This window comes from Lynx canadensis, chromosome B4 (assembly GCF_007474595.2).
Source record: "Lynx canadensis isolate LIC74 chromosome B4, mLynCan4.pri.v2, whole genome shotgun sequence".
NCBI classification, from domain to species: Eukaryota; Metazoa; Chordata; class Mammalia; order Carnivora; family Felidae; genus Lynx; species Lynx canadensis.
Window position 1 is genome coordinate 141,204,156 of NC_044309.1, and position 17,996 is coordinate 141,222,151.

Below are 17,996 nucleotides of genomic sequence, written 5' to 3' on the forward strand. Positions count from 1 at the left end.
ACTACATGTGTATACGTGCATGTGCGTATACAGGTGCCCCGGTACAGTGCTTACGTGTGGACGCATGTTGGGTCCTGTGTGCTACTTCCTGAGTGCATGTCCTGTGTCCCGCCGTGAGCTGTGGCCTCGTAGGCCTATGTGTGCACATCTGTTCCCTAAACGAACAAGTCACATGTCTGAGTTGTGCACATCCGGGCTTTCTGGGTCAAGTGGACTTGTGTGTGTTGTGTGTACCTGATCTGCCAATGCCTATGCTATGCACATGTGCACGGGACGTGGAGGTGTGGGTGTATGTGCCCTGCACCCCCGTCTGTGCCCTGGTGTGTGTGCATGCTGTTGTATCCTGACCCCACCCTCCAGCTGCCCAGTTGTGACCCCCCACTCCGACCCTCCCAACAGGAAAGCTGTGCTCGAGTCCTACTTTTCCGTGGAGCTAACAAGGATGTCCGCAATTACAATAGCCAGACAGCCTTCCAGGTACAAGAGTGATTTACAGGAACATGAGGCTGACCGCTGGGTGTCTGTCTCTGCGTGACTTGATCTCTCTGGGCCTTGGTTCTTCCCCTGTAAGGCAATAGCAGAGCTCCCCAGGATTGGCCCAGGGTGAGGTAGAGGAAGAGGGTGGGCCAGTGCAGTGCCCAGTTCATGGTGGGGGGAGGGCTTCACTGTGGTTGGTTTCCTTGTCTTCCTTCCAGGGAGAGAGGAGGGTCATAGGGCTCTGGGGTCAGGGGAAAACCAGTGTGGGCTTGACCTGCCAGAAACAGGCCGGGTACAGAGGCCAAACCAGGGGTGAGAGGATTGGTTCCAGTCCCTGACTTAATTCAGGTGATGTTTCTGAGCCCCTTCTCCAGTTGGGTTTGGTTCTTGGCACTGGGATGACCACATGGGTGGGTCTCTGTATGACCTGGAGTTTGTGGGTGGGGGAGACTTTTGGGCCATGGAGAGAGCTGGGATTCTCTTCTCAGCGAATGTGAGGGCCTTCAGAGGTCTTGTCAGAGATGTGAGGAGAACAGGTAGGTCCTCCCTGGGCATCAAGTCAGGGGGCAGACGCAGTAGCAGAAGAGCCTGGTAGGTTTGAAGGAGTCTGGAAGGGCCTGTTAGGTGACTAGATGCAGGGGTGGGGGAACGGAAGACGGAGGGTAGCAGGTGTGAGGCCATGGCTGACGCTTGTGCGCTGGTGTGTGCAGAGGGGCTGTGACGAGGATCACTGGGGTGACCTGTAGGCCCGGACTGTCCTAGTTTTAGCTCTGAAAGTTTCATGTCCCAGGAAACCTCTCAGTCCTAGGCAGAATAGGGTGGTGGGTTAGACAGGGGCCACAGTCTGAGCCTGGGGACCCCAACCAAGGAAGATCCCACACAGCAGCCCAGGCAGAATGCACAGGGGCCGAGGGGGGCAGATTTGGCATCCCTGAGCCCCCCTCGCCCTCCCTCCTCAGGTGGCCATCATCGCAGGGAACTTTGAGCTCGCAGAGGTCATCAAGACCCACAAAGACTCGGATGTTGGTGAGTTCTGCTCAACCCAGGTCCCTGTTGGATGTGGATTTGTGGGGGTTGTCGGGGCTCCCACAGGTACAGGGGTCAGTGGGGATGGTACAGGGGAGCCCTTCATACCCTGAACCTCTTCCTCCCGGCTCTACTTTGGTCAGCGGTCCTGAGGTGTGGGGACTGTGCTGAGGGAGGGGCCTGTGTAGAGCGGACAAAGGGTCTGAATAAGAGTCGAGAGTATGGTTAGGGTGGGGACACTGCTGGGTTTAGGGATCGATTCAGGTTGAGAGTGGGGTTGAAGTTAGGGTCAAGATTCTTCTCCTGTTAGGTCGTACAAAGGGCCAGCAGGGGACATGGGGCAGTGGATCTCAGTCATTGACCCTCAGTGTGTCATTGGTGCCTGGATTAAGAGGCAGTTTAAGTGGCCCATGGTGTGCTTCAATATGACAAGATCACGTAAAGAAAACAAAACACAGTGGTGGGGATGCGCTGAGTTCTGAACCAGTATGCCAAGGAGATCCCAGTATATGCCTGACTCATGGTCTCAGTAGGAAAACCAGGAGATGCCACCGGTGGCAGAAGTATGGGCAGAGCCATCACATGTGATGGGTGTGGAGCCGCTCTGGGACCTGTCCTTAGAATCCTGCCTGCTCTATCCTGTGTGAAGTGGCTGGGGCTATGGGAGAGGGTAGGCCTCCCCTCTGGAAAGGCCACCCCTCCAGCTACCTGGCCACAGAGGGGCTCCCTTCTCAGCTCCCTTTGTCCTGGGTGGACCAGGTTTTCCCTCCCATGGTTCTCTGTGGAACACAGACTCCCAAGCTCCCCTTTTTGCGATGGGTACAGTGTCCTCATTTAAAAAAAAAAATTATAAGTGACGTTGGACAGCAAAGGGCTAGGGTTGGCCTTGGTTCTATTGTGAGGTTACAGTTGGGGCTGGGGTTGAATTTGGACTGGGGTTAAGATTAAGGTCAAATTCATGTTTAAGAATTCTTCCTTCTGTAGTGTCTTCCCTGAAAAGACCTTCTCAAATGAGGCTTGGTTATGAGCCTGTCATGTCCCAGGCAGGCCAGGGGACCATGATGATGGACCAAGTCTCTAAGAGGGGAGGGGTGGACTCAGCAGCTGCAGAAGCTCAGTGCAGCGAGCATCAGTAGGTGCTTGTTGGAGAAACGGCTGGGCTGATGACGTGGTGGAGAATTTGGGTCCAGGTTCTGGTGGGGAGAGAACCCCGATGAGCTCTGAGGTTTGAATTAGGGACAAGAGACAGAGTGAGGGCTCAGTTATAGTCTGGCTGGGACTGGTAAGTGTTTTGGAGGTAGTTGTTAGCCTGGGAGAACCGTGGTTTGTGGACATGGGGATCCTTTCATATTCTCGTGATTGACCATGGGAGAGCTACTAAGTAAGGCCTCTGTGCCTCAGTTTTTCTTAAGTAAAATATGGTTATTTGCATACCCTTCCTATCTCTGACCTCCTGTGGGATTTGATTCTGTGTGTCTGGACTCTGGCAGGTGGCCTTGGTCCATCTGACTAGAGGGAGGGGGGTGTCTGGTCCTGACCAAGAGAGAGGAAGGCTCCAGCTGCCTCTCATTTTCCTGATGTGGACAGAGATGCTAGGGTCCCTAGGGTCACCGTTATTATGATTTACTGTCCGGCTGGCCCAGAATGGGATCACCTGCTTTGCGTTGGGCACACTGTTGCTGAGCTGATGTACAGAGCAGGCAGCCATACCTGTTAGTCCCTGTGTGGGCACTGGCTTTGCTGGCCACGTACCCTAACCTGCTCAGGCATCACATGTATGCTCAAATGGCATAGCCGGATATCCTTGAGTTACAGGTAATATATCCATTAGCATTTACTATAAGCTTTGTTATCTTAGGCCACTCTCTCAACAACCCCTCAACAAGTGATTATTATTAGTCTGTTTTTACAGAGTTGGTTAAGGGCAGAACCTGTCTTTGGACCTGGGCAATCCAGGGGTTTGTCCTTGTCACTCCTACTCCCTCTGCACACCTTCACTCCAAGGACACTCCCTCAGTGACACTCACAAGTGGCCATGTCTCACCCCAGCTTGGGGACCCTGGGTGGGTCTGCATACAGAAGAGCTGGAGGGAGGCTCTGCCTATCCACCCTCCTTTTTCTTCCTCAGGAAAGGAGCCCTAGTGGAGGGTCTGGTAGGCTGGGTCCTGTTACCCTTCAAGGGACGTGACACATTGAAGCCTATTGGGAGGCCTCTAGCCCTTAGACTGATAGGTCTGGGAGCAGTCACCTCTGCCTCCTCACCTCTGTCACCTCAGGCCAACTGAGGGTCCACATTCTCCCCTCCATCTCTCCCATACATGCTTTCAAGGGCAGGTCTCACTGACTTGCTGTCCCATAGTGCCTGAGGGAAGTGCTTCTAATGCTATAGCCAGGAATCTCGTTAAATTTTTTTTTTTAATGTTTATGTACTTTGAGAGACAGACACAGAAGCGGAGAGGGGCAGAGAGAGAGAGGGAGACACAGAATCTGATGGTGGGTGGGGGGAGGAAGTGGGGGGCTCTGAGCTGTCAGCACAGAGTCTGACACGGGGACGCAGGGCTCAAACTCGTGAACTGAGATCATGACCTGAGCCGAAGTCTGACGCTCAACTGACTGAGCCACCCAGGCACCCCACCAGGGATCTTGTTAAATGTACATTTTGACTCATTGGGTCTGGGCGGAGCCTCAGAGTCTGCATTTCCAATGAGTTTCAGCTCTGAGGTGAGGCTGAGGGTTTGTTGCCCACACTTTGGTAACGGGAGTCTAGAACAGGGCTTGGCCAATGAGACCTTGCAAGCTAAATTCAGCCCACAGTCTGCTTTTTTGTTTGTTTGTTTTGTTTTTAAATTGAGGCTTTAAAATTGAGGATTTAAATTTCATTTAAAGTTGAATTCACACAACATAAAATTAATTATTTTAAGTGGAATTATTCAGTGGTATTTAATATATTCACAGTGTTACACAACCAGATCTATTGAATTTCAAAACATTTTCATCACCCTAAAAAGGAAACCGAGTATACATTAATTATTCCACATTCTCTTCTCTTTTAGTCCCTGTCAACCTTTAACACATTCTCTGTCTTTACAGATTGACCTATTCTAGATATTTCATATAAATAGGATCATATAATATGTGACTCTTGGTTTTTGGCCTCTTTCACTTAGCTTGTTTTCAAGCTTCATCCATATTGTAGGATGTATCACTACTTCATTCTTTTTTATGGCTGAATAATATTCCATCATTTATATTTATAAAATTTTGTTAATCCATGCATCCTCCCGCAGGACACTTGGGTTGTTTGTACCTTTCAGCTATCATGAACATTGCTGCTGTGAACATGTGTGAAATATATTTGAATATCTGTTTTCAGTTATTTGGGGGTATAAAGTTAGGAGGGAATTGCTGGGCCATGTGATAATTCTATATTTAACTTTTTGAGAGACTACCAAATTGTTTTTCATCATTTTACGTTCCTACCAGCAACATATGAGAATTCCAAAGTCTTCAAATCTTTGCTAACACTTGTAATCATCAGTTTTTTTTTTTTTTTTAATTATGGCCACTCTAGTCAGTGTGAAGTGGTATCTCATTGTGGTTTTGATTTGCATTTCCCTAATGGCTAATGATGTCGAGCATCTTTTCATGTGTTTATTAGCCATTTGTACATTTTCTTTGGAGACTTGTCAAGTCCTTTGCTTATTTTTTAATTGCTCACAGAACAAGTTAGGAAGTTTTCTTTCCTCTTCTGGTTTTTGGAAGAGTTTGAGAAGGATGGGTGTCAATACTTCTTTAAGTGTTTGGTAGAATTCACCAGTGAAGCTGTTTGATGCTGGAATTTTCTTTGTTGCAAGATTAGTGATTGTGGACCCATCTCCTTGCTTGTTATAGGTCTGTTTAGATTTTCTACTTCTTGAGTCAGTTTTGGTAATGTCTGTTTTTCTAGAAATATGTTCATCTCATCTAAATTATTTAATTTGTTGACATACAATTGTTCATAGTGTTCTTTTTTAATCCTTTTTAATTCTGTAAGATCGGTAGCAGTGCCACAGTTTCACTTCTGATTTTAGTTGATTGTGTCCCTCTTCTCTTTTTTCTCTATGCCAGTCTAGCTATAGGTTTGTCAGTGTTGTGGATATTTTCAAAGAAACAACTTTTGTTTTCATTGATTCTCTCTATATTTCTGTTCTCTTTTTCATTTATCTTTGTCTACCCTTATATTTCCTTCCTCTGCTAGATTTGGGTTTTGTTTGCTCCTCTTTTTCTAGTTCCTTAAGATGTGCACTTAGGTTATTGATTTGAGACTTTTATCCTTTTTTGATATAGATGTCCACAGCTATGAATTTCCTTGTTGGCACGGCTTTTGCTGCATCCCAAAAGTTTTGATGTTTTATGTTTTTGCTTTCATTTTCTCAGAGTGTTTTCTAACTAAGAGTGTGTTGTTTAATTGTTACATATTTGTGAGTTTTTCCGTTTTTTTTTTTTTTGTTATTGTTTTTCTTGAATTCTAGCTTCATCCCATTGTGATTGGATAAGATACTTTATGTGATTTCAGTTGTTTAAAATTTATTTAGACTTGTTTTGTGGCCCAACATGTAGTCTACGCTGGAGAATGTTGCATGTGCACTTGAGAATAATGTATATTCTGCTCTTGTTTTCTGTAGTGTTCTAAACACACATATCTGTTAGGTCTAATTGGTTCAAGTCTTCTATGTCCTTATTGATTGTCCTTACTGATAGATTGTTCTATATATTATTGAAAGTGGGGTGTTGAAAGTCTTAAATATTATTATAGAACTGTCTATTTCTCCAAATGTGTTAATGTTTATTTCATATATTTTGATGCTCTGTTGTTTGGCACATATATGTTAATAATTGTTAATCTATTTGATGAATTGACACTCTTTTGTCTATATGCAATGTCCTCTGTCCTTGTAACACTTTTTATCTTTAAGTCTGTTTTGTCTGATATAAATGTAGCAACTTAGCTCACTTAGTTACTATTTACATGAACTATCTTCCTTTATCCTTTTACTTTAAACCTACTTGTGTCTTTGGATCCAAAGTGATTCTTTTGTAAATAGCATATAGTTGGATCATGTTTTTAAAAATCACCATCTGCTTTTTAAATAAAGTTTTATTGGAACTCAGCCACACCCATTTGCTTATATATTGTTTGTGGCTGTTTTTGTGCTAGAGTGGCAATGTTGAGTCCTTGGGACGGAGACTATATGGCTTGCAAAGTCTGAAATAGTTACTATCTGATTCTTTACAGAAGTTTGCCAACCCCTTGTCTAGAACATCTTTTACGGTTTTCCTTGTTAGAGTCACCTATAGATGGTCCAGTATAGCAGTAGTGTAGTGAGATTTATCACATGTGGCCTGTTCTGTCTCTGCTGAAGCCTGCGAAATGGGCAGTTCCAAGAGCAGGTCTGAGCACACTCAGGACCTCGTTTGGCTGACAGGAAGAACAGGCTTCTACCCCTGAAGCTAGAGTTAGAGGCAGTTTGGGATGTGATCCCTAATGGTAGCTTCAGTCATAGGCTGGCCAGCTGTCCTGGCTGCCTAGGACTGAGGCAGTTCCTGGGACATAGGATTTTAGTTTTAAAATCTGGAAAGCAAACCAGGGTGTTGGTCACCCTATCTGGTTGCCCAGAGTCTCATCTGTGCCCCCCCCCCCCACTCCAGTACCATTCAGGGAAACCCCCAGTTATGCAAAGCGGCGGCGGTTGGCTGGCCCCAGTGGCCTGGCCTCCCCTCGGCCCCTGCAGCGCTCAGCCAGTGACATCAACCTGAAGGGTGAGGTGCAGCCGGCAGCTTCTCCTGGACCTTCTCTGCGAAGCCTCCCCCATCAGCTGCTGCTCCAGCGGCTGCAGGAGGAGAAAGACCGGGATCGGGATGGTGACCGAGAGAATGACATCGGTGGCCCCACAGCAGGCAGGGGCAGCCAGAGCAAGATCAGGTAGGAGGGGTCTGGGAGGCCCTGGCAGGGTCTGGGTGGGTGGGGTGCTGGGACGCGAGCAGGAGGAACCGGCACGGAGAGGCCTAGTGGTGCCCGGCACCTCTACAGTGATGGGCTGAGGCTTGGGGTGGGGGGCTTGCAGGCCCCCAGATGGGCCTCCCGGATGGGAAGCGGAAGAAGGTGAGGCCCTGTCCACGCTGATCTGGTTGGATCTGGACTTGCTCCGAACAGAGCTCAGGGAGCATGTTGGAAGGAGAGCGTTTGGCCAGCTCTGTGCTTTACAAAGTTTCTTGCAGTGCTAGGAGGGCAAAGGCTGAGATGAGGCAGGGCTGGGTGGTGTGGGGTTAGGGGTCAGGGAATGGAGTTTTATCTCCATGAGGGCTTGAAGCCTATGAGTGACCCCTATCCCTGTCTCCAGGGGGGAGTCTTTGTCTTTCCCCCACCCCTCCAGCCCTATATAACCACAAGACTCTGCTTCTACTCTTTGCCCCTTACCGTTAGCACTGGGACCCTGAGAAGCAGGGATATGCGGGGGGGGGGGGGGGAGGGTGTGTGGGGGGGTGGTGGTGGGGGTTTTGGCATCTCTGGCACTTAGAGGAAGAAGCCTGGGCTGAAGCCCCACCGGCTTTGGTGGGCACTGGTTCTATAGATGGACAGTTGTAGACCTGGCATCAGTTGACTGGGTGACAGCTAACCACTCCATGCTTAGGTTTCTCATCGGTAAGGTAGAACTAATTCCACACAGTGGTTTCCTCTGGGAAGCCTTCCAGAACCTGGGCAGGTGATGGGTCCCTCCTGGGATCCCCTGGCCCACAGCACAGTCCAGCCACTGCTGGTTAAGGCATCTCTCTTCCCAGCACTTCAAGGGCAGGAGCCGTCCTCTTACAGCTTCCCCAGAGCCAGTCACATAGGAGGTGCTCAGGAGACACTGTTCAACGAGTTACATAAACAGCACTTTGTTTTCAAGATGACAGCTGGGCTGAGCAGCATATGTGTATCGTCTCACTTCACCTTGGCCATACGTGAGGCTCTGCTCTATTACTGTTTTACAGATGAGGGTCCTGATGCTCAGATGGGGTAAGTGACTTGTCTAAAGTCACAGAACTAGGAAGCAACATAACCGGGCGGGCCCCAGGTAGACCTGGTTCCCAAAGTTTGTAAGCCTGAGTGTTCAGCACAGGGCTTGGGGTGCAGCATGAGCTGATAGAAACCATTTCTTCCTCTGCCTTTGTCCCTGCTCATGCAGCTGTGACCTGTGATGTCTCCTCTCTTTCCGTGTCTCTGCCCAGACTCCAAGGCTGTCTGTCCTGCTCCAAATCACCTTAATTCTCCCCTGGAGCTTTTGCATGTCCCATGGATTTCTTAAGGGTAGGATGGCCCAGTGGCGAAAGGAACGAACTTTGGGATATTTCGGTTTTCCAGAAACAAAAAGCTATAGATGCCCTGCTTTCATTTATCTTTTTGTATATTCGTTTATCTTTTCAGCAAGCATAGAACTGAGACCTGCTCTTTATGGGGCTCTAGCTCACTGTTCTGTGGGGATGGCAGGATTATTATTATTTTTCTACAAACATTTAGTAGGTGCCTGGAGTGGTAGGAGCAAATAGCAGGGAGTCCTAAAGGTGTCAGAAGGACACTGGCAACTGGGGCCCAGGCCTAAGAAGCAGTTAGGTGGGCAGTGATTCAGGTAAGGGGGCCTCTTGGTGAGTGGCCAGGAGGGGGATGAGGAAGTTTGGTGCACGACGGGAGGGAGAAAACCTCATGGGAAGAGATGGCCTTTGGTGAAGGGAGAGAGGATGGCATTTGAGCTGCGGGCTGGGGTGGAGAGGTGATGCAGAGGGATGCCTTGTCTTGGGTTTCCCCTCCCCCCAAACCAGCACCCCCTATTGGTAGAGCCTGGCAAGGAGCCTTTAGCCCCCTGCAATGTGTGACAGAGTTCCCCCCCCCCCCCCAGCATCCCAGAGCAGGACAGAAAAAATTGGGGCTGTAGCTGAGTGACAGTGACTTAATAGCTGGGAGCATGAGTGGGATTAGAATGAAGTGCTGGGAACAGTATCATGAGTAGCCCAGAGGAAGAAAAGGTCCCTAACCATGTGACTGGAGTGTAGCTGACTCTCACATCCCAGAGAGCCGGGCTATTGCCTGAGAATGTGGACCCGGGCTGCCTAGGTACTAGGGAGCCAGTGCAGGCTTCTTAGCAGCGGGAAGGTGGAGGGCCGAGGCCTCAGGCTCCGTGCCCAGGTCGGGGGAGCTGTCCGGGGAAGGTGGTCAGCATGGAGTGGGCATGGGCATCAGAGGCAGGTATTGCGGAGGAGAGGACACAGGTCTGGGGGAGGATTTGGGCGCCCGGCACGTGGCAGGGGCCAGGAGGAGGAGAAGGCCAAGGCCTGGGCAGGCGGGCTGGGGGCGGGCCGCTGGGGGAGCCGCTCCCCCAACCCCTCCCCAGCTCCCACCCGGCTCTGCCCACCGCGTCCCCCGCCTTCCTCAGCCGACCCCTCCTCCGCCCCCTCCGTGCGCTGCAGTGCCCCTCGCCCCGTGGCCTCTCCCGCCGCGGGGGCCGCGGCGGCGAGGCGGCCGCTGGAGGGGAGGGAGGAGGGCCGGCCGCCGCCGCCGCCGCCCGCAGAGGGAGGAGCCGGGCCGCGGAGGAGGCGGGGCGCGAGGAGCGGCCGCGGCATGGAGCGAGCCCGGCGCGCCCGGGAGCGCAGCCCCGCGGCCCCGGAGCCCTGAGCGGGCGCGGCTCGTGCGCTGGCGGGAGCGGGCCGGGCGCGGCGGCGCGGCCCATGGAGCGGCCCCGGGCCGGGCCCCCGGCGGGCGGGCGGGCGGCGGCGGGCGGCGGGCGGCGGGCGCTGCGGCGGCGGCTGCGGTGAGGCCGGCGGCGGGGCCGGGCCGCGCGCCATGGAGGCCCCGGGCGCCGGCTTCGCGTGCCCGCTGCCCCCCGGCATCGCGTCCGTCACCTACGTGTTCGTCTACAGCCCGAGCGGGCCCGGCGGCCCCGGCGGCCCCGGCCCCGCGCCCGGCCCCGGCCCGGCGCCCCCCGCGCCCCCCGCGCCGCCGCCCCGGGGCCCGAAGCGGAAACTTTACAGCGCCGTCCCCGGCCGCAAGTTCATCGCCGTGAAGGCGCACAGCCCGCAGGGCGAGGGCGAGATCCCGCTGCACCGCGGCGAGGCCGTGAAGGGTGAGGGGGGCGCGGGGGGCGGGGTCGCGGGGCGCGCGGGAGGAGGGCGGGGGGCGCCACTCCCGGGTGCGAGGTTGGGGTCCTCCGCGATCGTGGAGGGGCTGATGCCATTTTCAGGGTCTGTGTCATGGGGGGGGGGTGTCTCTGGAACTCTGAGCCGCTGTGGTCATTATGGGATGCACCTGCCACTGGGGATTCCTTGTGTCACCGTGAAGGGCTCTGTGTCAGGGAGGGGTGCCTGCCTTTACAGGGGGGTCCTGTCATGCGGGTCCCTCTCTGTCCTCTGTCACTGTGGGTTCCCTGTTGTCACCATGGAGGTTCCTCTCGTCATGGGGGTGTTTCTGTGTCATGATGGAGGTTGGTGTCATTGGGGTTCTGTGTATTTGAAGGACCCTATCCCATCAGGGACCTTCCTCGAATATGGGATTCCTGTGTCACTTCTGGGACTCATTCATTGGAAATCCTTGTGATAGGTGGGGACCCTGTCCCATGGTGGGGGATATGTGTGACAGTTATGTGGGTGTCTGTGTATTATGAAGGTTTCTGTCACTGATGCTTCCTGTGTTTTGGGGAGATCCTGTGCCATGACAAGCTCCTCTCATCATGGGGGCCTCTGTCATTACTGGGGTCCTATCCTTGTGGGTGCTGTATGTCCAGGGAGCCTGGGAAGGAAACAGTTGTGAGGTCGGCCCTCCTTTGGTCCATCATGTGGCCTAACCCTTGGTCACAGCACAATGACCCTGAGTTTTTGGCAGTGACCTTTGGGGTGGGCGACAGAGCAAGGATGGGGGTTGGTTCAAGGAGTAGGAAGAGAAGGGTCAGCCGAGAGGACAGGAGCAGGATTGTGGCCCCTGCCTCTGCTTCCTGTCCCCCCTCGAGTGTGTCCATCTGTGTGTCTCTCTGTCCCCCACATGCCTGTCCTGTGCTGTGTCCATCTGTTCCTTTCTGTCTTCTGTGTGACTCTCAAAATCTTCCCAGGGAAAAATCCAGGAGGATGAAGGGGAGGAAGGGAACAGAAGGGGAGAAAGGGTGAAGGAGGGGTGTGTGTGAAGGGTCAGGGTAGGCAGAGCCTGAGCCTGAGGTGGTGGTGGGTGAGGTGGGTTCCTGAGTGTCCTGCTCTATGCTGACACCCTATCTGGCTTCTGTCCCTCCAGTGCTCAGCATTGGGGAGGGCGGTTTCTGGGAGGGGACCGTGAAAGGCCGCACGGGCTGGTTCCCGGCCGACTGCGTGGAGGAGGTGCAGATGAGACAGTATGACACACGGCATGGTGAGTGACCCCCCATCCCCTGGGTGGCTACTGAGGGGTACTGCCCCTTCTAGCTCCCCTGTGGTCTTGCTTGGAGTTAAACCCGCAGATATTCACAGAGAAAGGACTAAAGTAAACTCAAACACACATCCGAAGTGGACGCAAACTTGTGTACGTGACAGACACAGGGTGCACACACCCTGTACGTACTTAGGAGCACATGTGCAGGGAGCCGGGCACTTTACAGCTGTAGAGACACACGTGACCTGCCCATAGGACACGTATTATGAATGTGCATCTGTATGTGATCCCACATGTGGCTCCCAGTGACTATAACCCCCCGCCAGACACACACACACACACATACACACACACACACACACACACACACACACACACACACGTAGTCGTCACAGAAATACTGGGTGTTTGGGGTGTGAGATTTCTGTGTGGCTGGCAGATAAGTAAAGAGGTCAGTGTGAGAAAAGAGGCGTCTTTCCAAGGTGGACAGATTGTCCAAGTGGGCAGTGCAGGGAAGCCTGGGCCAGCCAAGAGGAAATGAGGCCACTTGGACCCGGAGGGGCTGTCGTGGGTACCTTGGGGCCAGGATGGTCCGAGGGTAGCAGGTGGGGGACGGCTCCATCCTCGGCCTGCAGGGAGGCCGTGAGGGCAAAGGCTGCAGTTCTTGAGGCTGGTGGACGGCTTTAGTCAGACCTTGCTGACTGCCTGGGCCTCCAGAAAGCACCCCTCTGGGTGTTGGGATCTGAGGTGGTCCTGCCAGTAGAAAACAGTGGCTGTTCCTTCCATAGCTCCCAGGCCCCCGGACCCATGAGTGTTGTTTCTGCCTTAGAGAGTCAGTGGGAGAAGTGGTGGCCAGTGATTGTTACCAGTGTCGCGTCTAGACCAAGGGTGCACGCATCCCTCCCTCGGCACGTGAAGGGCTTGGGCCCAGGGTTGCTGTGCTCCGTTGCCCTGGGTTGTGAGTCTCTCAAGGGGACAGCCCCCCTCCTCCCCCAGCCGTGTGGCCTGGACTTCTGCTCTGTGTGGAGCATGGCAGAGTCCCACGGAGGCAGGGGTGCAGCTGCTGGCCTGTTCCTGAGCAGATGCCTTTAGTACTTTACTCAGCCATTCCCTATCTTGCCCTGACGGATCTCCTGGTGGCTGAGTGCCTATAAGGGACATGGCCCCCTGTTGTCTGCCCGTGGAGGGTCGTGGGGGCCGTGTGTCCAGGTGGGGAATGGTTTCAGAAGTTTGGGTCCTGGTGCCAACTTCATGGAGGAGGGTGGGGAAGAAAGGGCCTCTGGCCTGACAAGTAGGGACGGGGTCCTGTGCGCCCCTGTGGGAGGACAGTGAAGACTCTGGTTTGAGGACTGTGTGGATCCAGAAGCCGATCTGAAGCTGGGAAGGGGCTGGGGAGGTCTGGACTGGAGCTGGGATTTGAGAAGAGCAAATGTTCACTAGGTGTTTGATGTGTGCTGGGCCCTGTGTTGGGAGCTGGGTTGCGGAGGCCGGCTCTCTGCCTAGAGAGGAACAGGCACGCACAGCAGTTACAGCAGATATGCTGGCGCATGGCTGTCATGATGTGAGTCCAGGGGGGCCCCCGGGGTTGCCCTGAAGGAGTTGGAGAGGAGCCGCGAAGGAAGCTGGGGGTCTGCTATGCGGTTGGTTAGCTGATGGGGCCGGGGGCCGGGCCTGCTGTTGCAGATCTCCGTGTGCTGGCATCTCGCATGCTCCTAGCAGTGTCTGGACGTGTGGTATAGTTTGAAGCACTTGTATAGATGAGAACTCACTTACTCATCCCGGCAGGTCTAAGAGGTGGAGGCTGTTGTTAGTTCATCTCGAGGAGGGCAGTGGGCTGCAGAGTCTGCTATAGCTGCCATGCTTCGGGGCCTCTGAGTGAGTGAACTCAAGTGTGTGCGCTGAGAGATGGGGGGGCTTTACTGGGGAGTGTGAGGCCGGTCAGGTGGCTGTGAGAGCAAGTGGAGGAACTTTCCAGTTTGCTGCAGCATTGCAGGAGACTGGGTCGTATTGTCTCGATTCTTCAGGTCGTTTAGGGTTAGGGTGAAGGCCCAGGCAGAGCAGAGTGAGAGGTGGAGAGGGCTAGGGTGGGCTGAGAATCCCGAAATGGGAGAGTGTAAGGGGTGACCTGGAGAAGGAGTTGTAGGCCTCCGGACAATTGCAGGGCTCCTAGACCAGGGTGGCTCTGGGGTCTGTCACCTGAAAGAGTCAAAAGGGACCTAAGTAGATGGGATCCTTTCATGGGTAGGCAGAGGGAGAGAGGCCTGTGGGGTCTGCCAGCTGGCAAGGCGTGGGAGTGACCTCTGTCCTCATCTGAAGACCAGCCACCAGCTGCTCTGATCTGGGACCCAAGTGCTGAGTTCTGCCGGAGGCCAGAGGGCAGCTCAGGAAAGGGAGTCTGCTTCTAACAGGCCCAGCTTTCTTTCCAAAGACAGATCTGTTTCTGAGACTGGAGATTGGGACAGAGAAGGACTTACAGGCCAAAAAGGGGCCACTGCTGGGGGCCAGGCTGATGCCCAGGGTCATCAGAGAGTGTACCTCCCAGGCACCTGTCTGGGGCAGAAGGGGTAAAAGGAGCAGTTGCAGGCAGAGAGCTGAGAGCTGAGGTGAAGCCCTGTGTGCTCAGAGGGTCTGTAGGGCACCTGGAAAGCTCTGGCCAGCTCCTCCCTCCCCTCCCCTTCCTCCTTCCCTCCTCTCCCTCCATCCCTCCTTCCCTGTCTTTCCAGTACTTGGGGGGTCATGCTGTGTATTTTCACTTGAGCTGGCTTTTACATGTCAGATTAATAAAACTGGAAGATGAATTTTTTTATGTAATTAGGATAATTTGTTTGACAAAATCTAAAAAATGGAGGTTAATGAACTGTGCAGTTTGAGGGGGTCCTTCTGCAGGCAGGTACCATGAATGTTCCAACATTTTCAAACGTTGGGTCAATGTGAAGAAGGGTGTGATGGAGGCAAGAAGGGGTCTGATGCTCCCCCTCCACCAGCAGTGATGAGACTTGGCCTGCTCTGGCCTTGGAAACGGCAGCCACATTACAGAGGGTCTTAGGACAGGCAGTGTGTGGGAAGAGGAGAGAAGGGAGCAGATGAGCTACTGGGTGGGTTAGGGTTAGGGTGACAGGTTACAAGCCATCAGAACCTAGAGGACCCTTCGAGGTAAATTTTTCTGCTCTACAAGGAGAGGCTTCAAAGGGGTCTGTTGACTTACTGAGAATCATACTAGTGGCAGGATCCTGCAATTTGGACCAGTACTTTTCCTGACACCTGTGTCTTCTTGTATTAACAGGAATTCTTTCTTTGTTCTATCCAGCCACTGTTCCATCTATTCTTATATTCATTTATCCCTTGACTCACTATCCTTTCTTGCCATCCGTCTACTCTTCTATCAACCCCCCCAGCCAGCCCCTCCTTGCATCCATTCATCTACCCACCCACATATGCACCCACCCAACCATCTATCCATCTATCGATCAATACATCGATCAATCCACCAATCCAGCTATCCCCCTCTGTCGACCCACCCTGCCCACCTATCCATCCATTTACTTATCCACTACCGTTTGTTCCATCCATTCTCCCTGCACCAGCCCATTCTCTTTTCTCTCCATCCACTTAAATATCTATTTACCTTTGATCTGATCTATCCTTCTGCTTCTCTCTTGTTCCATCTATCCATCCATGTACTTATTCAGCCAGTTGTCCACCCATCTATTCTTCCAGTTAGCATTTGCATGGCCTGTTATATGCCAGCTGCTGTGCTAGGTGCTGGGATCACAGAAATAAATAAGAGGTGGTCCTTACCTATGAGGAGCTCACAATCAATTGTAGCTTCCCTCTCTGATCTCATTTCCTCTCTCTCTCTCTCTCTCTCTCTCTCTCACTCACTCACTCTCACTCCCTCTGCTTCAGCTGTATGGCTGCTCACTGTCCCTTGAACACCCAAACCCAGCCCTGCCATGTGGGTTTTGCCCTGCGTGCCCCTGCTCCCTGGAAGCCCTTTGCCCACAGAGTCTTCAGGCTGCTCCCTAACGTTCTGTGCCTCCCAACTATCCTTTCCTGATGAGCCATCATGTGACCACCCTAGAATTGCAGACTTTCTCTGTACCCCCACTTTGCTCCCTTCTCTCCTAACATTTGCCAGCAGTTGACATGTTATGCATGCACCTGTTTCCTGTCTCTCTGTTCTCTCTCTTCCAATAGATTGTAAACTCCACAGGGTAGAGGCTTTGTTCTGTTCCCTACTATATTCTCAGAGCCTAAAACAAACAGTGCTTGGTACACAGTTGGAGCTCAATAAATACTTGTTGAATGAATGAATTAATCTTGAGAAATTCTAGAATGGTAGGGAATGGGAGAGGAGCTGTGGATGAAACATGAGGTGGTGGTGGAGCCACGTTGGGAGCCCTCCAGGGTCCTGGAGAGCTGGAAGCCAGGAGGGCAGGAATGGGGGCTAGAGTGTAAGAGAATCTTAACTTACAGGCAGCTGGAGAAGAAAGCCTGGAGCACAGGGGCTGTGGCTGCAGATGTGGACTGGGGTCTGCACGCTTGCAGGAAATCAGCAAGGCCACGGCCGTGGGCGGAGTAGCAGGTGGACAGCCGGCTAGCCCTGCAACAGCTGTGAGGGACTTAGAGATCAAGAGTACAGATGGGGGCAGGAATCTGTGGGATGCAGTGACATCAGCCCCACACCTGGACCTCCTGTGCACTCAGAGTCAGGCTCTGGAGGAAGGGACCTGGGAGACTGAGCATTGGTGGGCTCTCATGAGAGTCTCAGTGAGGACACAACGCCACCTCCATGCCAGTGCGCGTTGCCTGCAGCATGACCCTTGCACGTGACCACAGTCATATGCACACACGCCTATATGAGCACGGCACTTACACGTGACTGCAAGTTACACACACACCTAGGCCTACACATGTACACAGCTTCTTTGCTCCTGGCTTTGGGGCTTGCTGACTCTTTCTGAAGATGGCCCGACCTTGCCCCTGGCTGTGTGCAGCCACTCCGTAGAGAGATGGGCCAAAGCTCCTACCCTATTCTGGATCCTGACCCCTGGAAGCCAGGATTTCCAACATGGTCCCCTCAGCCTTCTTACCTTAGGACCTTTGGGCCCCTCACTTCCACGTGGGTACAACCAGGCCAGGGGTGTGTGTGTTGGCAGAGGCTGGTGACCAGCATGGTTGAGGGGCAGTTCAGGTCGGTTGGAGGATGTGGCCCTCCATCAGCTCCTGAAACTCCCCTCAGAAACCCGGGAAGACCGGACGAAGCGCCTTTTCCGTCACTACACTGTGGGCTCCTATGACAGTCTCACTTCACACAGGTACAGGTGGGGGCCGGTGGGCAGGTGGGCAAGGGTAGGCATGCATGCGGCTGGGATATCAGGCGTGGAGGGAGGACCAGAGCTAGTTGAGGAGGCCTGTGGATGAAGGGGTCAGAGGAGGCGAGGTGGTCCCCAGCCCACCTCTGTCTTCTGCCTTCCTCCGTCAGCGCAAGGGTGACTTCTGGGGTGGGCCATGCCCATGGGATCCTGTTTGGGGCATGTGTGGGGTCAGCCTGGCCAGCTGTACTCTCTGGCAGGGCTCTCCTCACCCCTCCCTGCTTTCCTCCACCAGCGATTACGTCATTGACGACAAGGTGGCTGTCCTACAGAAACGGGACCATGAGGGCTTTGGTTTTGTGCTCCGGGGGGCCAAAGGTAAGGAAGGGTAGACAGCACCGAGAGTGGGTGTGGGGCTGGCTGCCAGACTGCCAGCATGTGTCTTGTCTCTGCTCTCCTCCCTGCCTCACCCCTGCCCTATCCTCTGCCCCTGACTCCCCCACTGCCTCCCTCGCTGCTAGTTCGGCTCCCGTCCCCCTGCCTTGCTCCTCTGCTCTGACTCTGTATCCTTGGTTTGGAATATCTCAGTACGAGGCAATCCCTTCCCCCTGTTGATTTCCAAGATCTCTGCTAGAGCATGTCTAAGGGAGGGGAGTCCTTTCTGGTGGGGCCGAGGGGGGCAGTTTCTTCCCTGGGTGGCACTGCCTGCTGCCCCCCAGCCCCAGGACACCCTGACATGCTGCCTCAGTTGTCCTTTGTTTGGCGTGCGGAGC

General features: G+C 53.3%; 1 protein-coding gene across 2 annotated transcripts in view; it reads left to right on the plus strand.

Annotated features, from left to right (window-relative positions):
• SHANK3 (SH3 and multiple ankyrin repeat domains 3) overlaps positions 1–17,996 on the plus strand; it is a 50,108-nt gene that overhangs the window by 4,722 nt on the left and 27,390 nt on the right. For both annotated transcript variants that reach the window (XM_030321023.2, XM_030321024.2), the window contains exons 8-14: positions 400–477; positions 1,437–1,503; positions 7,192–7,465; positions 10,438–10,640; positions 11,795–11,908; positions 17,151–17,226; positions 17,519–17,601. In XM_030321023.2, the coding sequence (XP_030176883.2) occupies positions 400–477; positions 1,437–1,503; positions 7,192–7,465; positions 10,438–10,640; positions 11,795–11,908; positions 17,151–17,226; positions 17,519–17,601 (895 nt within the window). The remainder of the gene's footprint in view (positions 1–399; positions 478–1,436; positions 1,504–7,191; positions 7,466–10,437; positions 10,641–11,794; positions 11,909–17,150; positions 17,227–17,518; positions 17,602–17,996) is intronic.